The 27,667-nt window shown below is 44.2% G+C and overlaps 1 protein-coding gene across 1 annotated transcript in view; it reads left to right on the top strand.

Moving 5' to 3' along the window:
- The window catches only part of macrod2 (mono-ADP ribosylhydrolase 2), a gene marked incomplete at its 3' end in the record, with an annotated part of 1,170,384 nt that overhangs the window by 1,061,231 nt on the left and 81,486 nt on the right, over nt 1-27,667 (top strand). The window contains exon 11 of the mRNA XM_041889532.1: nt 11,130-11,198. Within this exon, the coding sequence (XP_041745466.1) occupies nt 11,130-11,198 (69 nt within the window). The remainder of the gene's footprint in view (nt 1-11,129; nt 11,199-27,667) is intronic.

Genomic DNA, 27,667 nt, shown 5'->3' with positions numbered 1-27,667 from the left:
AGTAATCCATGTCTTTAGTCTGCTTGTCTTCAGCAAACTGTTTGCGGACTTTCTTGTTCATCATCTTTAGAAGAGGCTTCCTTCTGGGACGACAGCCATGCAGACCAATTTGATGCAGTGTGCGGTGTATGGTCTGAGCACTGACAGGCTGACCCCCCACCCCTTCTACCTCTGCAGCAATGCTGGCAGCACTCATACGTCTATTTCCCAAAGACAACCTCTGGATATGACGCTGAGCACGTGCACTCAACTTCTTTGGTCGACCATGGCGAGGCCTGTTCTGAGTGGAACCTGTCCTGTTAAACCGCTGTATGGTCTTGGCCACCGTGCTGCAGCTCAGTTTCAGGGTCTTGGCAATCTTCTTATAGCCCAGGCCATCTTTATGTAGAGCAACAAAAAAAAAATTCAGATCCTCAGAGAGTTCTTTGCCATGAGGTGCCATGTTGAACTTCCAGTGACCAGTATGAGGGAGTGTGAGAACGATGACACCAAATCTAACACACCTGCTCCCCATTCACACCTGAGACCTTGTAACACTAACGAGTCACATGACACCGGGGAGGGAAAATGGCTAATTGGGCCCAATTTGGACATTTTCACTTAGGGGTGTACTCACATTTGTTGCCAGCAGTTTAGACATTAATGGCTGTGTGTTGAGTTATTTTGAGGGGACAGCAAATGTACACTGTTATACAAGCTGTACACTCACTACTTTACATTGTAGCAAAGTGTCATTTCTTCAGTGTTGTCATATGAAAAGATATACTCAAATATTTACAAAAATGTGAGGGGTGTACTTACTTTTGTGCATGTGTTGGAGATATGAAACAGTAATAAAAAGTCAAGGAAACACACCCACACCGCGGTTGGAAAATACCACTTTTTGCCTTTTGACCTATGTCAGCTCTTTTACATTTATATATTAATGTTCAGTACTCTAAGGTTAGAATGCTGAAATGTTAGCATAATAGTGATAGCTTTTTAAGCAGTTTGTGGGAGTTTCCTTGACCTTTCCCCTTCTCAACCTTCCTACCTCCCTGAGAGAGAGAGAGAGAGAGAGAGAGAGAGAGAGAGAGAGAGAGAGAGAGAGAGAGAGAGAGAGAGAGAGGATAACGCTTCACATCTAAACCTGTGAAAATCCTAACACATTTATTTGATACATTCAAGGTGCGGATAGGGAGATTGTGTCACAAAATTGAATGTTCATTCATTAGTGACAGACACAATTCCAGCAGTGACAAAATCAGTGGTAAAAATACCAGGTACACTCTTAGAAAAAAAAGGTGCTATCTAGAACCTAAAAGGGTTCTTCGGCTGTCCCCATAGGAGAACACTTGTTGGTTCCAGATAGAATAATTTTGGTTCCATAGAGGGTTCTACATGGAAACCAAAATGGGTTTTACCTGGAACCAAAAATGATTATCCTATGGGGACAGCCGAAGAACCCTTTTGAAACCCTTTTTTCTAAGAGTGTACATTGTATTACAACAGTTTACAGCCTCAGCTTATTCCTTTAGAAACACACACACACACGCACTAATTCCCACCGCCATCCCTGCCTTCATCCGGCTTACCTATATAATACCCACAGACCACCTAAAGAACGTCACAAATAAACAACTGAAAACAGCTCAACACTGTGGGGCAATACTTGCCACCAGAGGGATACACGGAAACCTTCAAATTCAAGGTTGACATGTATTCCTCTGATGGCTGAGTGTTGACCTATTTCAAGAAATGCCATTGGTTTGTGCAGAAAAAGTGTAAGATCTTTGATAGGCTGATGAGGAATTTGTTACAGGAGATAATCACTGCTACCTGGTGAGATTAGCATAGGGCTAACGTGTGCCAGGTTACCAGAAGGGACCAGCTACAATGTAGCGTTCTATCACGTGACACTACGTCAACGTTTTAATTGGCTGATGCTGAAACTTTACTCCCTAGAGTCAATGTCCTCGCCCCCGCATAACTCAAATGAGCGTAATACAAAAATCTCCATACAAATCTGTCAGTTTAAACTAGAGATATCTGGGGTTTTCCATTGGAATGCGTCTCAATCCACCACATCCGCCGATGTCGCACTTCCACATCTGCGGTGAAAGGTGACAGCGCTAGAGCGGTGTTTGTCAGACCATGAGATCACAAAATCGTCTGTAGCATCCAAACGGTTTGGCGTTTTGCTCTAGGAGACCCACAAGCGTCTTGGGACTCATCTGAAGTCGGTACAGCCGATCTGCCAACTTCTGTCTGTAGCGTCCGAACAGTTTAGGCTACACACTAATATGAGGTGAGACTCTCACGAACGTGTACTTGTCGGTTATTTTGCTCTAGGACGTCCACAGGCTTCACAACACTCGTCTGAAGGTCCGCCGGTACCAGTTGAAAAAATGAATGGAAGTATATATGGAGACTGTTTAGTACCAAAAGTAAGGGGTAAATACATGTCCCAAAAAATTACACAAGTTTCCTGGTCTTTCTTATATCTCTCAGATATAGGACCGACACTTCAGAACAAACTTCCTTTAGATTTCTGGAGGGGACTATCTGTTGTCCAGTGGGAGTAGATGGAGCTAGATTAAGCTTTTTTCATTGATGAAACATTCAAGCTCAATACAGTTTTCTCTTCCCAAAACTAAAATATTTTTTGTAGACTTGACCCTTTCTAAAAGTGGCTAAAAAATGGCATTGTTTAGAAAGGAGTGCAAGGGCGAATTTAGTTATTGCACACGCGCACTTCACATAGTAGACGTTCTGTAATGGAAATATGCAAATACATGGTAAAATGTGCCAATAAGATCTCGCTAGCTCGTGCTTGGCTCTGCCCACCTCCTTGCTTGTTCTGCCCACTATGCTTAATTTGCTCCCGTTAGAAACGACACCAATGATAAATCTTGAGTTAGTTATCAGTGTCTTTGTTGTGACCAAAGCAGCAGTAGTACACGCAGTAGCACACAAACACATTGCCAGGAAGTGGAGAAAGCTTTGCATTGCTTTGCCATCTACTTGAAACCATGGCTGGAACATACCAATATAGTAGCTAACAAGATCAAACTATTGACATGTTGCTTCTGTGTCATGCGAATCCTTTAAATAAATCAAAATTGGTTTGTTTAAGTCCTAAGTTGCTGATGTATTGTTTGAAAAGCGTAAACACTAGATTCTGTCAAATAAATACAGAGGAAGGAAAAACAATCATATTTTCTTTCATGCGGAGTTGACTGAGAGTTGTTGTGTTAGAGCAATCACAGTGATATTAGGATGTAAAGCTCTGTATGAAGAAATGTTTTATACAGTAGGACCCGGATTCAAACAAATGCAAAAAAACAACCTTATTGGTGTTACTACTTGAGACGACATCAGCGGCACATTTCTTTTTACACTGAAAACATATTACGGGACACACTGGGTTCCTCAAGGGTTCTTTGGGAAGGGTGATGGTTCTATGTGGAACCATACTGTCCCAAAGAACCCTTTGAACCCATCAATGGTTCTTTGCAGTTCAAAAAAGGGTTCTTTCCTCTTTTAGTCATAATTCAAATGTAGGGGCGGCAGCTCATTCAAATATTTTGGGGCATGGTTTATGCACAGCTCTTTTTGTGCAACCGTGAGTGAGAGTGTCATTCCAGTTGAGAATGCCAAGAGTGTGCAAAAATGTTATCAAGGCAAAGGGTGGCTATTTGAAGAATCTCAAATATGAAATATATTTTGATTTGTTTAACACTTTTTTGGTTACTACATCATTCCATATGTGTTATTTCATAGTTTTGATGACTTCACTATTATTCTACAGTGTAAAAAATAGTAAAAATGAAGAAAACCCCTTGAATGAGTAGGTGTGTCCAAACTTTTAACTGGTACTGTATATTTGCAAAAAATATATATGGGGGATTGGAAGTGATGCAGGCAATTACATTGATGGATGTTACAATCTATCTGCAATATTAAAGCTGATCTACCCCCTAAAAAAATAAAAAATATAAATATATATTGGCAACAATTTCCTTTGATATTCAAGTCTCAGAACAACGACTAATATTTTGAAAGTATTTTGAATAGTTCTCAAGAAAACAAATAATATTTGAAGGTATTTTAATATATGCAAGGTATTTGAAAAAATATATACAGTGGGGAGAACAAGTATTTGATACACTGCTGATTTTGCAGGTTTTCCTACTTACAAAGCATGTAAGAACTCATTACCTGTATAAAAGACACCTGTCCACACACTCAATCAAACAGACTCCAACCTCTCCACAATGGCCAAGACCAGAGAGTTGTGTAAGGACATCAGGGATAAAATTGTAGACCTGCACAAGGCTGGGATGGGCTACAGGACAATAGGCAAGCAGCTTGGTGAGAAGGCAACAACTGTTGGCGCAATTATTAGAAAATTGAAGAAGTTCAAGATGACGGTCAATCACCCTCGGTCTGGGGCTCCATGCAAGATCTCACCTCGTGGGGCATCAATGATCATGAGGAAAGTGAGGGATCAGCCCAGAACTACACGGCAGGACCTGGTCAATGACCTGAAGAGAGCTGGGACCACAGTCTCAAAGAAAACCATTAGTAACACACTACGCCGTCATGGATTAAAATCCTGCAGCGCACGCAAGGTCCCCCTGCTCAAGCCAGCGCATGTCCAGGCCCGTCTGAAGTTTGCCAATGACCATCTGGATGATCCAGAGGAGGAATGGGAGAAGGTCATGTGGTCTGATGAGACAAAAATAGAGCTTTTGGTCTAAACTCCACTCGCCGTGTTTGGAGGAAGAAGAAGGATGAGTACAACCCCAAGAACACCATCCCAACCGTGAAGCATGGAGGTGGAAACATCATTCTTTGGGGATGCTTTTCTGCAAAGGGGACAGTACGACTGCACCGTATTGAGGGGAGGATGGATGGGGCCATGTATCGCGAGATCTTGGCCAACAACCTCCTTCCCTCAGTAAGAGCATTGAAGATGGGTCGTGGCTGGGTCTTCCAGCATGACAACGACCCGAAACACACAGCCAGGGCAACTAAGGAGTGGCTCCGTAAGAAGCAATAGAAAATCTTTGGAGGGAGCTGAAAGTCCGTATTGCCCAGCGACAGCCCCGAAACCTGAAAGATCTGGAGAAAGTGGGCCAAAATCCCTGCTGCAGTGTGTGCAAACCTGGTCAAGACCTACAGGAAACGTATGATCTCTGTAATTGCAAACAAAGGTTTCTGACCTCTACATGCTTTGTAAGTAGGAAAACCTGCAAAATCGGCAGTGTATCAAATACTTGTTCTCCCCACTGTATATACAGTGAGGGAAAAAAGTATTTGATCCCCTGCTGATTTTGTACGTTTACCCACTGACAAAGAAATGATCAGTCTATAATTTTAATGGTAGGTTTATTTGAATAGCGAGAGACAGAATAACAAAACAAAAATCCAGAAAAACGCATGTTAAAAATGTTATTAATTGATTTGCATTTTAATGAGGGAAATAAGTATTTGACCCTCTCTCAATGAAAAAGATTTCTGGCACCCAGGTGTCTTTTATACAGGTAACGAGCTGAGATCAGGAGCACACTCTTAAAGGGAGTGCTCCTAATCTCAGCTTGTTACCTGTATAAAAGACTCCTGTCCACAGAAGCAATCAATCAATCAGATTCCAAACTCTCCACCATGGCCAAGACCAAAGAGCTCTCCAAGGATGTCAGGGACAAGATTGTAGACCTACACAAGGCTGGATTGGGCTACAAGACCATCGCCAAGCAGCTTGGTGAGAAGGTGACAACAGTTGGTGCGATTATTCGCAAATGGAAGAAACACAAAAGACCTGTCATTCTCCCTCGGCCTGTGGCTCCATGCAAGATCTCACCTCGTGGAGTTGCAATGATCATGAGAACGGTGAGGAATCAGCCCAGAAACTACACGGGAGGATCTTGTCAATGATCTCAAGGCAGCTGGGACCATAGTCACCAAGAAAACAATTCGTAACACACTACGCTGTGAAGGACTGAAATCCTGCAGCGCCCGCAAGGTCCCCCTGCTCAAGAAAGCACATATACAGGCCCGTCTGAAGTTTGCCAATGAACATCTGAATGATTCAGAGGAGAACTGGGTGAAAGTGTTGTGGTCAGATGAGACCAAAATCGAGCTCTTTGGCATCAACTCAACTCGCCGTGTTTGGAGGAGGAGGAATGCTGCCTATGACCCCAAGAACACCATCCCCACCGTCAAACATGGAGGTGGAAACATTATGCTTTGGGGGTGTTTTTCTGCTAAGGGGACAGGACAACTTCACTGCATCAAAGGGATGAAAAAAAAAAAAATGATGGACAGGGCCCCGTCAAATCTTGGGTGAGAACCTCCTTCCCTCAGCCAGGGCATTGAAAATGGGTCGTGGGTGGGTATTCCAGCATGACAATTACCCAAAACACACGGCCGAGGCAACAAAGGAGTGACTCAAGAAGAAGCACATTAAGGTCCTGGAGTGGCCTAGTCAGTCTCCAGACCTTAATCCCATAGAAAATCTGGGGAGGGAGCTGAAGGTTGGAGTTGCCAAACGTCAGCCTCGAAACCTTAATGACTTGGAGAAGATCTGCAAAGAGGAGTGGGACAAAATCCCTCCTGAGATGTGTGCAAACCTGGTGGCCAACTACAAGAAAAGTCTGACCTCTGTGATTGCCAACAATGGTTTTGCCACCAAGTACTAAGTCATGTTTTGCAGAGGGGTCAAATACTTTTTTCCCTCATTAAAATGCAAATCAATTTATAACATTTTTGACATGCGTTTTTCTGGATTTTTTTGTTGTTATTCTGTCTCTGTTCAAATAAACCTACCATTAAAATTATAGACTGATCATTTCTTTGTCAGTGGGCAAACGTACAAAATCAGCAGGGGATCAAATACTTTTTTCCCTCACTGTATTTCATAAGGCCTTATTTTGAGGGCCTAGTCTCTGACCCTAATACAGGGGCATGAAACTCATACACATCACTTTGAACCAAAACCACGCCCATCATTATCATATTCCCCAGCATGCTCTATTGCAGGTTGATTTTTATAATTTTTTGTTTCAATATCTATGTTTGTGAATGTACATTGATTAATTGATTAATCTTATGCTACACAAATATAAATAACATACCCTTTTTTAACTCGATTTCTTGCACCCATTACTGAAATGTTTTTTTTTCTCCAGTTTTCAAAATAAGGCTTTATAGAATACAGATGTTATTTGGTTAAAGAAATGTTACGTTTTTTATCATAACATATGATAACATATCAAAAAATAAAAAACATCTTAAACAAATACCATATGTATTTCATAAGGCCTTATTTTTGGATCCACAGACTCAACACTTTCAGTGTTGATTTACACTGTCAGTGTTAATTTGAGAATTAGCTGTGCAGTAAGTATAGTGTCACAACTTGTTTATACTTACAGTTGAAGTCGGAAGTTTACATACACCTTAGCCAAATACATTTAAACTCAGTTTTTCACAATTCCTGACATTTAATCCTAGTAAACATTCCCTGTTTTAGGTCAGTTAGGATCACCACTTTATTTTAAGAATGTGAAATGTCAGAATAATAGTAGAGAGAATGATTTATTTCAGCTTTTATTTCTTTCATCACATTCCCAGTGGGTCAGAAGTTTACATACACTCAATCAGTATTTGGTAGCATTGCCTTTAAATTGTTTAACTTGGGTGAAACGTTTCGGGTAGCCTTGCACAAGCTTCCCACAATAAGTTGGGTGAATTTTGGCCCATTCCTCCTGACAGAGCTGGTGTAACTGAGTCAGGTTTGTAGGCCTCCTTGCTCGCAAACGCTTTTTCAGTTCTGCCCACACATTTTCTATAGGATTGAGGTCAGGGCTTTGTGATGGCCACTCCAATACCTTGACTTTGTTGTCCTTAAGCCATTTTGCCACAACTTTGGAAGTATGCTTGGGGTCATTGTCCATTTGGAAGAACCATTTGCGACCAAGGTTTAACTTCCTGACTGATGTCTTGAGATGTTGCTTCAATATATCCACATAATTTTCCTTCCTCATGATGCCATCTATTTTGTGAAGTGTACCAGTCCCTCCTGCAGCAAAGCACCCCCACAGCATGATGGTGCCACCCCCGTGTTTCACGGTTGGGATGGTGTTCTTCGGCTTGCAAGTAACCCCCTTTTTCCTCCAAACATAACGATGGTCATTATGGCCAAACAGTTCTATTTTTGTTTCATCAGACCAGAGGACATTTCTCCCAAAAGTACGATCTTTGTCCCCATGTGCAGTTGCAAACCGTAGTCAGGCTTTTTTTATGGCGGTTTTGGAGCAGTGGCTTCTTCCTTGCTGAGCGGCCTTTCAGGTTATGTCGATATAGGACTTGTTTTACTGTGGATATAGATACTTTTGTACCTGTTCCCTCCAGCTTTTTCACAAGGCCCTTTGCTGTTGTTCTGGGATTGATTTGCACTTTTCACACCAAAGTACGTTAATCTCTAGGAGACATAACGCGTCTCCTTCCTGAGCGGTATGACGGCTGCGTGGTCCCATGGTGTTTATACTTGCGTTTTATTGTTTGTACAGATGAATGTGGTACCTTCAGGCGTTTGGAAATAGCTCCCAAGGATGAACCACACTTGTGGAGGTCTACAATTTTTTTTCTGAGGTCTTGGCTGATTTCTTTAGATTTTCCCATGATGTCAAGCAAAGAGGCACTGAGTTTGAAGGTAGGCCTTGAAATACATCCACGGGTACACCTCCAATTGATTCAAATGATGTCAATTAGCCTATCAGAAGCTTCTAAAGCCATGACATCATTTTCTGGAATTTTCCAAGCTGTTTAAAGGCACAGTCAACTTAGTGTATGTAAACTTCTGACCCACTAGAATTGTGATACAGTGAATTATAAGATAAATAATCTGTCTGTAAACAATTGTTGGAAAAATTACTTGTGTCATGCACAAAGTAGATGTCCTAACCGACTTGCCAAAACTATAGTTTGTAAACCAGAAATTTGTGGAGTGGTTGAAAAACAAGTTTTAATGACTCCAACCTAAGTGTATGTAAACTTCCGACTTCAACTGTATCTGTACACAATATCATTGGTTGATTGGTTTGACTTGATTATCTACATCTGGGGCCTGTTCAGGAGAATGGATATTTATAGAATGTTCAGATAGAAATGTATTGTGTAGATCAAATATGATCTACTGTCAGATAGATTGACATATTATAAGACATTCTATTTCTATCTGCAACATGCAGTTCCAGATGCAGCCCTGCCATTAGTTGAAGGCAGCAAATCCTGTAGTTTCTGAAAAGTAGTCACTTCCTAAGATCTGTATAAAAATAAATAAATAAGTAGTTGCTTTCTCAGATATGTATTTAAATAGTTTAAAAAAGTAGTCATTTTTTTCGTATCTGTATTCAAATGGTTGTAGTCACCTCCAATCCAAAATAGTTACTTTCCACAAATAATATTTTAAACTATAGTTATCCCAGGTCTGGTAACAATAGCAGAACCCTTTTTTGGTGCTATATAGAACCTTTTTTTAATGGTTCTTTATAGAACCTTATGAAAGGGTTCTTTATAGCACCATAAAGGTTCCATTTAGAACCTTATCAGCATGGGACTTTACAGAGCCTTCAAAAAAAGGTTCCATATAGCACCAAAAAGGGTTCCACAATGGTTACAAGCCAAATAACCCTTATTTGGCATTATATAGAACCATTTGTTTTTAGTGGGTAGTAGTTCCATTTCTTACAAAAGAGTAGACATTTTGAATAATTGGAGTGGAGGGAGTTTATCTGGTATGAACAGATGCTGCCTCTACAGATAGAGAAGTGCTTGCTGTATATATTTGAGAGGGAAGAGAAAGTTTACAGCAAATGTGATATGTTAACTTCTGGTAAATTGCTTCATGAAGTCTATCATTGAATACCGGTCTAGGTCTAGGCCTATATAAGCTCTAGAGCTCTGAACTTACTTTATATATCCTGTCTGTTGTTGGCATGCAACCAATCAAACCAGTGCTACTACCACCTCTACAGTAGTTGACTTGTAGATCTCATGAACACACTACACTACATGTGCAGCCAACTAAGCAGAGAGAGAGAGGGAGAGAGAGAAGAGAGAGAGAGAGAGAGAGAGAGAGAGAGAGAGAGAGAGAGAGAGAGAGAAGAGAGAAGAGGAGAGAGAAGAGGAGAGAGAGAGAAGAGAGAGAGAAGAGAGAGAGAGAGAGAGAGAGAGAGAGAGAGAGAGAGAGAGAGAGAGAGAGACTCTTTTGGTTTTATTGTCCATCTCAGGAAGTGTTTTTAGATTATATCGTATCGAGATGTAGGCCCCCAACCGTGTGCTATCCATCTATCCACCCAAACACTTTTAAACCTTTACATTCTTTACGTTCACCCACATGATTTACTGATTATGTTTCCAATAGGATTCCTTTATAACGTGAATATAAAGGGACATTTTATAAGCATAGTACAATGTGATACAGAGTGATACAAGAGGCACAGAATGGCTGAATCATAGAGATTGTACCTCATAGTTTACATTATCTGAGGGACGTTTTCTATTTGTTTCCTTTTATAAACTGGGTGGTTCGAGCCCTGAATACTGTTCCATCAGCTGGGGGTTGATTCAGAGCTGGGCTGGAGCTGGTTCAAGGGTTGCTATCCGTTGTTTCTCACGTGGCCATGGTGCTTTTGTCCCAGACTCAGCTCTGTGGACATTGGCCTCAAAGCCTCTGAGTGGCCTCCTGAGTGTCGCAGTGGTCTAAGGCGCCGCATCGCAGTGCTAACTGTGCCACTAGAGATCCTGGTTCGAATCCAGGCTCTGTCGCAGCCGGCCGCGACCGGGAGACTCATGGGTGGCGCACAATTGGCCCAGGGTAGGGGAGGGAATGGCCGGCAGGGATGTAGCTCAGTTGATAGAGCATGGCGTTTGCAACGCCAGGGTTGTGGGTTTGATTCCCACGGGGGGCCAGTATAAAAATAAAAATAAATATGTATTCACTAACTGTAAGTTGCTCTGGATAAAAGCGTCTGCTAAATGACTAAAATGTAAAAATGTAAAATAACCCTTTCATGCTATTTGAGACCTGCCATAATGTGTGATAATATGTATCACACAACTGATACATGTCCTTCTTGTAGCAGGCAGGTCCCCTTCTAAGGAATCCAGAAGCAAGAATCAGAGTGAAGTACAAGACAGCCATGATAACGGTAAGGGAGTGTGTGTTCTAGCATCAGCTGTTTGCATGGATTGCATTTGTGTGTGTAGTAGCGTATTTACAGTACAGTTGTTTCTCTGTGTGTGTATGTGTGTGAGTGAGAGTGCATTTAAGCGTGTGTGCACACTTGCTTGCATGCAATCATTCATGGTCAGTATCCCTAATCTCCATCTCTCCCCTGTGCCAAGTTCCTCTCTGTGGAAATGAATACAGGATGAAGCCGGGAGGTTTTATAAAGAATGTTTTCTTTCAGGGGAAACTTATTTAAGAAGCATTATCAGGCTATTCTGCAGTTTCAGGCCCTTTGGATGTGTAATATTGAAACAATTATAGGCCTCTCCAATAAGATGGACCAGAGATAATTAGATTCTTACACTGGAGGGCGTCGTAAGGCAATTAGCTTGGCACACCATCCATTTGGCTCCAAGCTTATGGTTGGGGGGGGGGGGATTTTTTAAAAGATATCTACTACAGTGATGTTTTCTTTGGGGAAATAATCGCTCTACCACTACCACTTGATTGTAGTCTAAAGCACAAGCATTAGACACACACACACACACACACACACACACACACTCAGATAGCCGCAGAGAGGCTGGAAGAGACAGATAGCTAGTGAAGATGCTTCAAGGGCACCAATGCATTTTAATCTAATTAACAAAACACTGACTAACACCTCCTCAGATCTCGCAGGCACACACACACCTCCTCACATCTCTCAGGCTATACTCGTCGTATCACTACCTCTGCCATAATCCATAGCCGTAATAATTCAATATGATTCACAAATTCAATCACAGGAATTATGGACCGTAAGTATTTAGTAATAATCTTTATAAATCCTAATTTATCAGGCCTGCTGGATGCTTAATGGCAGCTAATCCACAGACAAAAGGCCTTAGCACAGTCACTCTAGACATTTTAGAACACTCAGTCCTTCAGCCAACCTCTTACACACAATCCAGTATGAATTGATATATTGTGCTGTGCTGTAAAGGTGTAATTGTATTTAAAGGAAATATGAATTAGTCAAGATGCTCTAGACGTTCTAGAGAGGGAACAGAACATTCAGTCCTATCAGGCAACCTCCTCCATGTACTGTAAAGGCTTGGTTGATGTACTGGCTCTAATTGAAATGACCTAAACTTGTCATTTGTTCTAGTACAGGAACAGAACCATAGTTTGCTGTGATAAAATATTGTGTAAAACAATGAATTTGAAGAATTTATCTGCACTGTATGTTTGTTAGCTAGCTAGCCAGACAGTTTAAGAGGAATGATACAATTTCTTTATTTTTTATTAACTGCCAATATGCCAACATTACATTCAAACAATGCGGTGAATCCACAGCCATACATTGGCTGAAATCAGTTGATGATAGGATTTATACAACGGGTGGGTCTAATCCTGAATGCTGATTGGTTAAAACCGCATTCCAGCGGGTGTCTATTCAACAAGTTACTACCAGCTAAATCTATGACGTTAAAATGCCTATTTACGCTGTACCATCTGACTTCATAATCCACTATCTCATCAGCCCAGCCAGGCAATTTATAAACTTGATCTCCACTATAAAAAGCATCTAGACATTATCTCACATTTCTTTTAGACTAACATTTAGTTTTCAACAGCGGAGATTTGTATAAACCTTGCTGTCTGTCTCTCCGACATTTTCAAAAAAATAAATATATTCAAATTCGATCTCCAGCTGTCCCATAGTAATGGACGTGTCGGGAGTTGGGATGAGACAGACAGGCAGGCAGCGTTTCTCAGCCAGTCGAAACCATGAATCAGCTGGCATAAATTTTATGGATATATACAAAGAAATGTCAATTGAAAAAGGTAAAACGAAAAGAAGTGCAGCTAGTTTGCAGTCTTTCCAGCTTCAGTTTGAAGTGATTGTGTTAGCTGTGTTGTTGGCTAGCTCCTCTGAACAACAGTGTCCTGACGAGTGAGTACATCTTCTATGCCAGGCGAGTCGCGCCTCATTAGCTCATTGTTATCGATGTATCCAAATAAATGCAAATGCAGCTACTTTGCTGTTATTCTGGCTGCACTTTTTGACGTGACTTTAAATTAGCCGTAGTTGGCTAGCTAGCGAGCAAGGGATAAGAACGTTGCCAGCCAGTATGGATGGAACATATAGAATGAACGACTGGGTCGCGTTCATAGATACAGAACAAAAAGACTGAATGTCTCTAGCAACCGAACCAATAGAATGAACGACCAGCCGGCTTGGGTAGCAACCCTAGATTTGAGTCGGGACTATATCTTGTGGAAGGATGAAATAGTAAGAATAAATTAATCAAAATACTGTTTTAATTAAAATATTTAAATCATTATTTGAATATGTTGGTAACCCATTTTATAAAAGTGATAATGCCCTCGAAGCCGGTGTTTGGAGGATATATTGGCACGGTTTGCCAACACCATATCCTCCAAACACTGGTTTCTTGGGCATTATCACTTAATTAGACAAGCTGTGAATGCAACAAGTATACTGATATTGTATCATATAATAGCACTTACAGCTTTCCAAGAAAACTAAAATGTAGACATTTATGGTCTGTTTACATACATTTTAGCGGTTATTTATACAGAACATTTGTATAAAATCTATATAAACTGTATTTATAATTATATGACTATTTGAGGTTGACAATAATTCTATTACTGATCCATCACATTGTGACGTTACGAGAGGCTACACAGCTTTCAGCGGGATTGCTCAAGTAGTGCAAGGAGACCAGGTTCAACCAAAACAAGGATTTTATTAAAGGTCTTGGGAAACTAACGAAAGTATAACACAATTCTGTTCTCTGGTGGCTCTTTAAGGGTTAACAGTTCAGGGATGTCTCTTCCACATCCAAAATCATAACTCTCCCTCGCTCAAATAACTTTTCCCCAGTCTTACTGTATTCCACGTTGCAGCTAGTGGCCAACCCAGCAAAAAGTCCTTCCAAATGTCTCTCACGTATTTCCACAGGTGCATATATCCAAAGGTGAATATTTCCCAAAGGTAAGTATCTCCAAATCCTTATATTCCTCATGGAAGTGGACGTGCAGCACTCTTGTCCTCCAGAGAGCCCAGGTTGGAGACTGTGTCTCTTCACCCCCCACACACTCCCCTCAGTGTGTCTCTTCCCTTCCCAAACCTTCAGCTCATCAGCTCCTCATTTGTTTCAGCTGCGTGGGAAGATTGGCCATAGAGGGGTGGAGTTCCCGACCATACCAGCAGATGGAGCCATAGCTGTCTGGGTTTGCAGCCACCTCAGGGGGGATGTAACGTCCCTCCAGGACACAGCCTCTCGTAACATCACACATCCCCCTCCTCGGGACCGACGTCCTCGTCGGGGTAAAGGCAGCGAAGAAGGCATCACGCCGGGAGAGGGCGTCCGCATTGCCGTGGTACTTGCCAGACTGCTCTCTCTTCAACTCCTCCAACTCTAGGACCAGGGACTCAGCCTCCTGTTGTCTCTCCTTGAGTTTCTTACTGAACGCATCAGCCTTGGTTTTAGCAGAGTTTAGCTTCTGTTGAGCAGCTTTCAGTTCCTTCTCTCTCTCTGCCTCCGCATTCTTCATCTTGTTCTCCAACACCTTGTACTTCTCCTCTGCCTTCTTCAAATCAAATCAAATCAAATCAAATTTTATTGGTCACATGCGCCGAATACAACAAGTGCAGACATTACAGTGAAATGCTTACTTACAGCCCTTAACCAACAGTGCGTTTATTTTAAACAAAAAAAGTAAGAATAAAACAACAACAAAAAAGTGTTGAGAAAAACAAAGAGCAGAAGTAAAATAAAGTGACAGTAGGGAGGCTATATATACAGGGGGGTACCGGTGCAGAGTCAATGTGCGGGGGCACCGGCTAGTTGAGGTAGTTGAGGTAATATGTACATGTGGGTAGAGTTAAAGTGACTATGCATAAATACTTAACAGAGTAGCAGCAGCGTAAAAGGATGGGGTGGGGGGGCAGTGCAAATAGTCCGGGTAGCCATGATTAGCTGTTCAGGAGTCTTATGGCTTGTGGGTAGAAGCTGTTGAGAAGCCTTTTGGACCTAGACTTGGCACTCCGGTACCGCTTGCCGTGCGGTAGCAGAGAGAACAGTCTATGACTAGGGTGGCTGGAGTCTTTGACAATTTTGAGGGCCTTCCTCTGACACCGCCTGGTATAGAGGTCTTGGATGGCAGGGAGCTTTGCCCCAGTGATGTACTGGGCCGTACGCACTACCCTCTGTAGTGCCTTGCGGTCAGAGGCCAAGCAGTTGCCATACCAGGCGGTGATGCAACCAGTCAGGATGCTCTCGATGGTGCAGCTGTAGAATTTTTTGAGGATCTGAGGACCCATGCCAAATCTTTTTAGTCTCCTGAGGGGGAATAGGCTTTGTCGTGCCCTCTTCACGACTGTCTTGGTGTGCTTGGACCATGATAGTTCGTTGGTGATGTGGACACCAAGGAACTTGAAGCTCTCAACCTGTTCCACTACAGCCCCGTCGATGAGAATGGGGGCGTGCTCAGTCCTCTTTTTTTTCCTGTAGTCCACAATCATCTCCTTTGTCTTGGTCACGTTGAGGGAGAGGTTGTTGTCCTGGCACCACACGGCCAGATCTCTGACCTCCTCCCCTATAGGCTGTCTCATCGTTGTCGGTGATCAGGCCTACCACTGTTGTGTCGTCGGCAAACTTAATGATGGTGTTGGAGTCGTGCCTGGCCATGCAGTCATGGGTGAACAGAGAGTACAGGAGGGGACTGAGCACGCACCCCTGAGGGGCCCCCGTGTTGAGGATCAGTGTGGCAGATGTGTTGTTACCTACCCTTACCACCTGGGGGCGGCCCGTCAGGAAGTCCAGGATCCAGTTGCAGAGGGAGGTGTTTAGTCCCAGGATCCTTAGCTTAGTGATGAGCTTAGAGGGCACTATGGTGTTGAATGCTGAGCTGTAGTCAATGAATAGCATTCTCACGTAGGTGTTCCTCTTGTCCAGGTGGGAAAGGGCAGTGTGGAGTGCGATAGAGATTGCATCATCTGTGGATCTGTTGGGGCGGTATGCAAATTGGAGTGGGTCTAGGGTTTCTGGGATTATGCTGTTGATGTGAGCCATGACCAGTCTTTCAAAGCACTTCATGGCTACAGACGTCAGTGCTACGGGTCGGTAGTCATTTAGGCAGGTTATCTTAGAGTTCTTGGGCACGGGGACTATGGTGGTCTGCTTGAAACATGTTGGTATTACAGACTCGGTCAGGGACATGTTGAAAATGTCAGTGAAGACACTTGCCAGTTGGTCAGCACATGCTCGGAGTACACGCCCTGGTAATCCGTCTGGCCCAGCGGCCTTGTGAATGTTGACTTGCTTAAAAGTCTTACTCACATCGGCTACGGAGAGCGTGATCACATAGTCGTCCGGAACAGCTGGTGCTCTCATGCATGCTTCAGTGTTGCTTGCCTCGAAGCGAGCATAGAAGTGGTTTAGCTCGTCTGGTAGGCTTGTGTCACTGGGCAGCTCGCGGCTGTGCTTCCCTTTGTAGTCTGTAATAGTTTTCAAGCCCTGCCACATCCGACGAGCGTCAGAGCCAGTGTAGTATGATTCAATCTTAGACCTGTATTGACTCTTTGCCTGTTTGATGGTTCGTCGGAGGTCATAGCGGGATTTCTTATAAGCTTCCGGGTTAGAGTCCCGTTCCTTGAAAGCGGCAGCTCTACCCTTTAGCTCAGTGCGGATGTTGCCTGTAATCCATGGCTTCTGGTTGGGGTATGTACGTACGGTCACTGTGGGGACGACATCATCGATGCACTTATTGATGAAGCCAGTGACTGATGTGGTGTACTCCTCAATGCTGTCTGAAGAATCCCGGAACATGTTCCAGTCTGTGCTAGCAAAACAGTCCTGTAGCTTGGCATCTGCATCATCTGACCACTTTTTTATTAACCGAATCACTGGTGCTTCCTGCTTCAGTTTTTGCTTATAAGCAGGAATCAGGAGGATAGAGTTATGGTCAGATTTGCCAAATGGAGGGCGAGGGAGAGCTTTGTATGCGTCTCTGTGTGTGGAGTAAAGGTGGTCTAGAGTTTTTTTCCCTCTGGTTGCACATTTGACATGCTGGTAGAAATTAGGTAGAACGGATTTAAGTTTCCCTGCATTAAAGTCCCCGGCCACTAGGAGCGCTGCATCTGGATGAGCGTTTTCCTGTTGATTAATGGCCTTGTACAACTCATTCAGTGCAATCTTAATGCCAGCATTGGTTTGTGGTGGTAAATAGACAGCTATGAAAAATATAGCTGAAAACTCTCTTGGTAAATAGTGTGGTCTACAGCTTATCATAAGATACTCTACCTCAGGCGAGCAAAACCTCGAGACTTCCTTAGTATTTGATTTTGTACACCAGCTGTTGTTTACAAATATACAGAGACCGCCACCCTTTGTCTTACCGGAGCCAGCCGTTCTGTCCTGCCGATGTAGCGTGTAGCCTGCTAGCTGAATGGTATCATTGTTGTCGTTCAGCCACGACTCCGTGAAACATAAGATATTACAGTTTTTAATGTCCCGTTGGTAGGATAACCGTAATCTTAAATCGTCAATTTTATTCTCAAAAGATTGAACGTTGGCTAATAGTATTGATGGGAGAGGCAGTTTACTCGCTTCGCCGTCGGATCCTTACAAGGCACCCCGACCTACGTCCCACGATATCTCCGTCTCTTCCTCAGGCGAATGACGGGGATCTGGGCCTTGCCGGGTGTCTGTAGAATATCCTTCGCGTCCGACTCGTTGAAGAAAAAGTCTTCGTCCAATGCGAGGTGAGTAATCGCTGTCCTGATATCCAGAAGCTCTTTTTGGTTATAAGAGACGATGGCATAAACATTATGTACAAAATAAATTACAAATAACGCGGAAAAACACACATAATAGTACAATTGGTTAGAGGGCTGTAAAACGGCAGCCATCTTCTCCGGCGCTGTTGTCAGGACCTCCTTACTACTGCGCAGGGTCTCCTCACACTCCTCGATGGTCCTGCGCAGCCTCTCCAGCTCCTCCTGTTGCTTATGGAAGGAGCTCTGTTGGAGTTTAGCCTGGAGGATATCTAACTCTTCTGTCTTCATGTCTAACTGTTGCTTTAACAAACGATACCTCTCAGCGGTCCCCTTCAGACCAGACAGTTCTTTGTCCAGATTCTGTAGCTCCGTCTCTGTGTCGGTCTGGGCACCTGCCATCCCTATCAGAGCCCGGGCGGGAGTGAGTAATTCGGAGGATTGCACCGGAGCCTTCCCAGGATGAGTCTTGCCTCTCCGTTTCCGAGGTACTCGGGTTATCCTCTCCTGAGACTCTCTCCAGAGTGGGTAAAAGGCTGGGCAGTCTCGTCCAATTAGGACAGGGACGGGGAGGGAATCAACCACCCCCGCCGTCGTGTGTATGGTTCCCCGTGTGCTGGTCATTGTAAGTTCAGTAATGGGGTATTCTCTGGTGTCCCCATGGACACAGGAAACTGGGAGGACTTTCCCCGGGGTCAGACACGTTGGGCCCACCAAATCCTTACGCACCAGGGTGGCCCGGCTACCAGAATCTAGTAAGGCCTCCACATCACGGTGATTCACAGTTACCGGGCAGGTGGGGGGTCGATCTGGGCCGCCATCTACGACTCCCAAGAGCGAGGCAACACGGTGTGTGGGTGCTGAGCTGGAGGACTCCGCAGTGGGCATAGGTTCATCGGCTGGTTTCCCACACTGCCAGGAGATATGTCCCATCTCCCCACACCGGTAACACTGTCGAGTTTCCCCCTCCTGGTGTACTCTTCTTGGACCCGCCTGGTTTCTGGCTCCCCCTGGAGCCGGGATAAGTCCTGACGTGGCTGGGTTCGAGACCTTGGGGTCCTTTGGACGGGTTCTTCCCATTTGTGGTGGGGCCGCACTCCTGGGGTCTTTTCGGGAAGCATTCAGCATCTCCGCTGTGGCCTGGTACTTTTCCACAGCTTCCACGGTCAGATCAGCCGTGGTCAAGGCCTGTTGACTGATGAACCGCTTTGCCTCATAAGGCAGGGCGCGTAGGTAACGATCCACCACAACGGCCTCCACCACCGCCGCTGCTGTATTCCTCTGCGGATCCAGCCATTTCCTTGCGATTCGGACAAGTTCATGCATCTGCGCCCGAGGAGGTTGGTCTGGTTGGAAGGTCCAGCTGTGAAAGCGCTGGGCCATACCAAACTTTGTGAGTCCATATCTGCTGAGGATCTCAGACTTCAGGGCATCATAGTCAGTAACCTGGTCAGGGCCCAGGTCCCGGACAGCATTCAGCGATTCCCCGGTTAGAAAGGGGGCTAACAGACCAACCCACTGTTGCTTGGGCCAGGCTTCCCTAGTGGCCGTGGCCTCAAATGCATGCAGGTATGCCTCAATGTCATCGGTAGCTCCCATCTTAGATATAAAGTCACTTGCCTTTATTGGGCGGGTATTTTGGACCACCCTCTGTCTCTGCAACTGCAATTCCTCTGCCTTCAGAAGGTTGGCTTTCTTTTGCTCCTCCAAGAGAGCCACGTTTGCTTGCATCTGGGCTTGCTGGCCAGCAACAAGGGCTTTCAATATGTCCTCCATTTCAGTCGGCGGGGAGCCTACGGCCAACTTGGAAAACTGGGTGATCAAACCTTCGGTATCCTCCTCTGACATGCACTATTAACGCTTGAGCGTGCCCGCATTCTCCACCATCTGTGACGTTACGAGAGGCTACACAGCTTTCAGCGGGATTGCTCAAGTAGTGCAAGGAGACCAGGTTCAACCAAAACAAGGATTTTATTAAAGGTCTTGGGAAACTAACGAAAGTATAACACAATTCTGTTCTCTGGTGGCTCTTTAAGGGTTAACAGTTCAGGGATGTCTCTTCCACATCCAAAATCATAACTCTCCCTCGCTCAAATAACTTTTCCCCAGTCTTACTGTATTCCACGTTGCAGCTAGTGGCCAACCCAGCAAAAAGTCCTTCCAAATGTCTCTCACGTATTTCCACAGGTGCATATATCCAAAGGTGAATATTTCCCAAAGGTAAGTATCTCCAAATCCTTATATTCCTCATGGAAGTGGACGTGCAGCACTCTTGTCCTCCAGAGAGCCCAGGTTGGAGACTGTGTCTCTTCACCCCCCACACACTCCCTCAGTGTGTCTCTTCCCTTCCCAAACCTTCAGCTCATCAGCTCCTCATTTGTTTCAGCTGCGTGGGAAGATTGGCCATAGAGGGGTGGAGTTCCCGACCATACCAGCAGATGGAGCCATAGCTGTCTGGGTTTGCAGCCACCTCAGGGGGATGTAACGTCCCTCCAGGACACAGCCTCTCGTGACATCACAACATGCCTTACTTTTATTGTCCTGCGTAACAAAAATCAGGAAATGCATCACCTATGCCTCTACTGCCATAGTCCCAGTCGGTATTGGATAGAACGCCGCGGCCCCGCCCGCCTCTGGGGAAAACAACCTGTGGTTACCTAGGTTACCCCACTGGCTCACAGCAAAAACGTGACCTTTTTCAAATGCAAATTTTTTGTTGTCTGCTTGTTTTAGTCAATTACAAAACTACAATACATTTAAGAAAAGTACGACATATCAAAATCTTTATTTGTCAACATCGCCTGCTCCTGAGCGTTCTCACGTAATATTGTAGGCAGTAGCGGTGCGTCGGTAAAATCACTGGGAAAGCCAGAAAATAAAGCTGTATTACAACCTATGTATTGTGATAATTGCGTTGTTTGCTCTATAACCTGTTAGTTCATATGCCTTGACACCGTGATATATAGACCTAAAGACCCGAGACAATAAGAAGTCACAATGGCAGAATAAATTCAACCACACCTTTGTTTCATCACAAAACTGGAGAGCAACCTCTGTCCGGTGAAGTCCACAAAGCATATTGCATGTAACAAACAGTTACATGACCTACAGCATGGTCAAGCAAGTTAATGTTTTTTTTGGGGGATGGCGCCGGAGGAGATGGCTGCCGTTTTACGGCCCTCTAACCAATTGTGCTATTATGTGTGTTTTTTGACGTTATTTGTAATTTATTCTGTACATAATGTTTCTGCCACCGTCTCTTATGACCAAAAAGAGCTTCTGAATATCAGGACAGCGATTACTCACCTCGTATTGGAGGAATATTTTTTCTTCAATGAGTCGGATGCGAAGGATATTCTACAGACACCCGACAAGGCCCAAAATCTCCGTCATTCGCATGAGAAATAGACAGAGATAATAATAATAATAATAATATGCCATTTAGCAGATGCTTTTATCCAAAGCGACTTTTTTACGTATGAGATATCGTGGCTGTAGGTCGGGGTGCCTTGTAAGGATCCGACGGCGAGCGAGTAATCTGCCTCTTCCATCAATCCTATTAGCCAACGTACAATCATTTGAAAACAAAATGGACGATCTAAGATCAAGGATATCCTACCAATGGGGCATTAAAAACTGTAATATCTTATGTTTCATCGAGTCGTGGCTGAACGACGACATGGATAACATACAGTTGGCGGGATATACGCTGCATCGGCAGGATAGAACGGCTGACTCCGGTAAGAAAAGGGGTGGCGGTCTGTGTATATTTGTAAACAACAGCTGGTGCATAAAATCTAATACTAAGGAAGTCTCAAGGTTTTGTTCGCCTGAGGTAGAGTATCTCATGATAAGCTGTAGACCACACTATTTACCAAGAGAGTTTTCTTCTATATTTCTCGCAGCCATCTATTTACCACCACAAACCGATGCTGGCACTAAGACTGCACTCAGTGAGCTGTATAAGGCCATAAGCAAACTGGAAAACGCTCATCCAGAGGCAGCGCTCCTAGTGGCCGCAGACTTTAATGCAGGGAAACTTAAATCTGTTCTACCTCATTTCTACCAGCATGTTAAATGTGCAACCAGAGGAAAAAAAACCCTAGACCACCTTTACTCCACACACAGAGATGCATACAAAGCTCTCCCTCGCCCTTCATTTGGCAAATCTGACCATAACTCTATCCTCCTGATTCCTGCTTATAAGCAAAAACTAAAGCAGGAAGCACCAGTGACTCGGTTAATAAGGAAGTGGTCAGATGACGCAGATGCTAAGCTACAGGAGTGTTTTGCTAGCACAGTCTGGAATATGTTCCGGGATTCTTCCGATGGCATTGAGGAGAACACCACATCAGTCACTGGCTTCATCAATAAGTGCATCGATGAAGTCGTCCCCAGAGTGACTGTACGTACATACCCCAACCAGAAGCCATGGATTACAGGCAACATCCGCACTGAGCTTAAGGGTAGAGCTGCCGCTTTCAAGGAGCGGGACTCTAACCCAGACGCTTTGCCATCCAGGACCTCTATACCAGGCAGTGTCAGACGAAGGCCCTAAAAATTGCCAAAGGCTCCAGCCACCCTAGTCATAGACTGTTCTCTCTGCTACCGCACGGCAAGCGGTACCGGAACGCCAAGTCTAGGTCCAAAAGGCTTCTTAGTAGCTTCTACCCCCAAGCCATAAGACTCCTGAACAGCTAATCATGGCTACCCGGACTATTTGCATTTGCCACCCCCACCCCCTCTTTTACGCTGCTGCTACTCTGTTTATTATCTATGCATAGTCACTTTAACTCTATCCACATGTACATATTACCTTGACTAACCGGTGCCCCCGCACATTGACTCGGTACTGGTACCCCCTGTATATAGCCTCGCTACTGTTATTTTACTGCTGCTCTTTAATTCTTTGTTATTTTTATTTTTCTGTTATCTATATTTTTACTTAACACTTTTTCTTTTCTTTTTTTTTCTTAAAACTGCATTGTTGGTTAAGGGCCTGTAAGTAAGCATTTCACTGTAAGGTTGTATTCGACGCATGTGGCAAATAAAATTTGAATTGATTTGATCACTTTTCCACTACTTTGGCCCTATCTGATCCCACACCTGGCCAGCAGCCTGGGAGGACAGGACACTATCGTTCAAAACACCTTGTAACTCATCTGCAATAAAATCTCGTACACCCAAGTACGTCTCTGCAGCTGCCACCACAACATCTATCCTCTGTGATTTACGTTCCATTCCTGCGGTACAGTTGACAACCATGGCCATGAACGCCAAAAAACCAACCTTACTGAAGCACATGCTATCACTCTCTATTGACCTCGGCCTACTTACAGGAATCCTCTTAGGATCCCATCTTCCTCTACTACTCTTTATAAAATGGTCATATACTGTATACAGTATATATTTTTTAATACAGACTAGCTAAAAAAATAAGTGAAAATGTACAAATTATCCAATGGATTCTGATCATTTTCAGGGGAAATAAGTGAAGGTGCCAAAACAAAAGTTTGTACCCCCTGTTTTAATTTGGTCTATGGCTCAGGGGGACACAAGGCTGTTTGGCTCATCTCAGTCACGAAGAGGAATAACTTTGCAGCTGTTTCTGATTAATAAACAATGCCATACTGGTGGGTGGTAACATTCAAATAAAACTAAGCCCGGAATATTTTATTTGCCACATGCGCCGAATACAACAGATGTAGACATTACAGTAAAATGCTTACTTACAAGCCCTTAACCAACAATGCATTTTTTAAAATAAAAATGTAAAATAGTAAAAGTGTCAAGTAAAAAAATAAAAGCAAATAACTAAAGAGCAGCAGTAAAATAAAATAACAGTAGTGAGGCTATATACAGGGGGGTACCGGTGCAGAGTCAATGTGCGGGGGCACCGGCTAGTCGAGGTAATTGAGGTAATATGTACATGTGGGTAGAGTTAAAGTGACTATGCATAAATAATAAACAGAGTAGCAGCAGCGTAAAAGAGGGGGATGGGGTGGGGGTGGGGGGGGGCAGTGCAAATAATCTGGGTAGCCATGATTAGCTGTTCCATAGTCTTATGGCTTGGGGGTAGAAGCTGTTGAGAAGCCTTTTGGAACTGGACTTGGCACTCCGATACCGCTTGCCGTGCGGTAGCAGAGAGAACAGTCCATGACTAGGGTGGCTGGAGTCTTTGACAATTTTGAGGGCCTTCCTCTGACACCACCTGGTATAGAGGTCCTGGATGGCAGGAAGCTTGGCCCCAGTGATGTACTGGGCCGTACGCACTACCCTATGTAGTGCCTTGCGGTCGGAGGCCAAGCAGTTGCCATACCAGGCGGTGATGCAACCAGACAGGATGCTCTCGATGGTACAGCTGTAGAACTTTTTGAGGATCTGAGGACCCATGCCAAATCTTTTCAGTCTCCTGAGGGGGAATAGGCTTTGTCGTGCCCTCTTCACGACTGTCTTGGTGTGTTTGGACCATGATAGTTTGTTGGTGATGTGGACACCAAGGAACTTGAAGCTCTCAACCTGTTCCACTACAGCCCTGTCGATGAGAATGGGGGCGTGCTCAGTCCTCTTTTTTTCCCTGTAGTCCACAATCATCTCCTTTGTCTTGATCACGTTGAGGGAGAGGTTGTTATCCTGGCACCACACGGCCAGGTCTCTGACCTCCTCCCTATAGGCTGTCTCATCGTTGTCGGTGATCAGGCCTACCACTGTTGTGTCGTCGGCAAACTTAATGATGGTGTTTGAGTCGTGCCTGGCCATGCAGTCATGGGTGAACAGGGATTACAGGAGGGGACTGAGCACGCACCCCTGAGGGGCCCCTGTGTTGAGGATCAGCGTGGCAGATGTGTTGTTACCTACCCTTACCACCTGGGGGCGGCCTGTCAGGAAGTCCAGGATCCAGTTGCAGAGGGAGGTGTTTAGTCCAAGGATCCTTAACTTAGTGATGAGCTTTGAAGGGCACTATGGTGTTGAACGCTGAGCTGTAGTCAATGATGAATAGCATTCTCACGTAGGTGTTCCTCTTGTCCAGGTGGGATAGGGCAGTGTGGAGTGCAATAGAGATTGCATAATCTGTGAATCTGTTGGGGCGGTATGCAAATTGGAGTGGGTCTAGGGTTTCTGGGATAATGTTGTTGATGTGAGCCATGACCAGCCTTTCAAAGCACTTCATGGCTACAGACGTGAGTGCTACGGGTCGGTAGTCATTTAGGAAGGTTATCTTAGTGTCCTTGGGCACATGGGCCAATGTGGTCTGCTTGAAACATGTTGGTATTACAGACTCAGTCAGGGACATGTTGAAAATGTCAGTGAAGACACTTGCCAGTTGGTGAGCACATGCTCGGAGTACACGTCCTGGTAATCCGTCTGGCCCTGCGGCCTTGTGAATGATGACCTGCTTAAAAGTCTCACTCACATCAGCTACGGAGAGAATGATCACATAGTCATCCGGAACAGCTGGTGCTCTCATGCATGCTTCAGTGTTGCTTGCCTCGAAGCGAGCATAGAAGTGGTTTAGCTCGTCTGGTAGGCTTGTGTCACTGGGCAGCTCGCGGCTGTGCTTCCCTTTGTAGTCTGCAATAGTTTTCAAGCCCTGCCACATCCGACGAGCGTCAGAGCCGGTGTAGTACGATTCAATCTTAGTTCTGTATTGACTCTTTGCCTGTTTGATGGTTCGTCGGAGGGCATTTAAAAACGGCAGCCATCTTCTCCGGCTGTTAAAGTAACTGTCCAGTGAAAATCTCACTTTTAAAAGTTAATATTCTATTAGTTCATACAAAAATAATATTGTATTTGTGGTCAAAGCATAAATTGGAGAAAAAACTCTTGAAAAACCCCACCTCAAACTTGTATCTCAGACTGTTTAAATAATGCATTGAACATGATGTCATGTTGGCTCACTGGCCGGCCAATCAGTGGTCTAATCGCATTTCTTAATGACCGGTATATACGCCCACACCATTCTGTATTTGGGGTACGCTCACAGAGAGAGAGAGAGAGAGAGAGAGAGAGAGAGAGAGAGAGAGAGACCAGAACGTTCCTCTGACCAGCGTTCGCTGCCACACAGCAGGTGGTCGCTACAACACAAATTGTCATGACACTCATGAACAAGAGAGAGAGAAAGGGATTGAAGGAGAGAGGAACAGAGAGAGATGAAGGAATTAATAAAAACACAGAGCAAACTAGAATGCTATTTGGCCCTAAACAGAGAGTACACAGTGGCAGAATACCTGAACACTGTGACTGACCCAAATTTAAGGAAAGCTTTGACTATGTACAGACTCAGTGAGCATAGCCTTGCTATTGAGAAAGGCTGCCGTAGGCAGACCTGGCTCTCAAGAGAAGACAGGCTATGTGCACACTGCCCACAAAATGAGGTGGAAACTGAGCTGCACTTCCTAACCTCTTGCCAAATGTATGACCATATTAGAGCCAAATATTCCCCTCAGACCCACAAAGAATTCGAAAACAAACCCAATTTTGATAAACTCCCTTATCTATTGGGTGAAATACCACAGTGTGCAATCACAGCAGCAAGATTTGTGAACTGTTGCCACAAGAAAAGGGCAAACAGTGAAGAACAAACACCATTGTAAATACAACCCATATTTATGTTTATTTATTTTCCCTATTTGCACATAATATGACATTTGAACTGTCTTTATTCTTTTGGCACTTTTGTGAGTGTAATGTTTACTGTTCATTTTTGTGTTGTTTATTTCACTTTGGTTTATTATCTATTTCACTTGCTTTGGAAATGTAAACATATGTTTCCCATGCCAATAAAGCATTAAGTTGAAATTGAAATTGGAGGAAGAGAGCGGGCAGGAGGGAGAGCGAGGGGGGAGAGGCTGAGAATGAAAAAGACAGAGAGAGGGGGGAGAGTGGCTGAGAATGAGAAAGACAGAGAGCGGGGGGAGAGTGGCTGAGAATGAGAAAGACAGAGAGAGGGGGGAGAGTGGCTGAGAATGAGAAAGACAGAGAGAGGGGGGAGAGTGGCTGAGTGGAAGAGCGAGACAACTGAGAAAGACACTTTAACCAGAGGCTTGATGAAGAGACAATGACAGGCCAGTTGGCAGGCAGCAGTATCACTCTTCTTTCTCTATTATACAGTATAGAGAGATTAACAGATGTCACAAGACAGAGCTGGAGCAGCACAGAGCCAAAGTTTGTTCCCCCTACCTGTTTACTTGGCATGCAGCAGAATAAACGAAGGAAAGGGAAAAGGAGATAGATGGATGAGAGAGAGAGAGGGAGAAGATAGGTTGTCATTGTAAATAAGAATTTGTTCTTAATTGACTTACCGGTATAAATAAAGGTGAAATAAAAATACACAAAAAACAGTCGGTTGAGAGAGAGAGAGATTGAGGGAAAAGATAGGCAGAGTGAAAGATGACAGGAGTTGGTTTAAGTGATGCAGAAGGATACAAAGTAGAACCATATAGCGTTCTCGGTTTATCCCCATAGGGGAACCCTTTATGTAGGGTTCTCCCTAGAACCCCCTGTATATGGTTCTACCTTAAATTATTTATGACAATACATTATTACATATATCATAAGGCCTTTCTTTGAGGGCCTAGTTATACCATAACACAGTGGTGTAAAGAAAACTCCTGGTTTACAGGCCACATCAAGCCTGCAAGTCACATAATGCTGGC

The sequence above is a fragment of the Coregonus clupeaformis genome, chromosome 1 (genome assembly GCF_020615455.1).
Source record: "Coregonus clupeaformis isolate EN_2021a chromosome 1, ASM2061545v1, whole genome shotgun sequence".
NCBI classification, from domain to species: Eukaryota; Metazoa; Chordata; class Actinopteri; order Salmoniformes; family Salmonidae; genus Coregonus; species Coregonus clupeaformis.
This window is presented reverse-complemented; position numbering and strand designations above follow the sequence as displayed.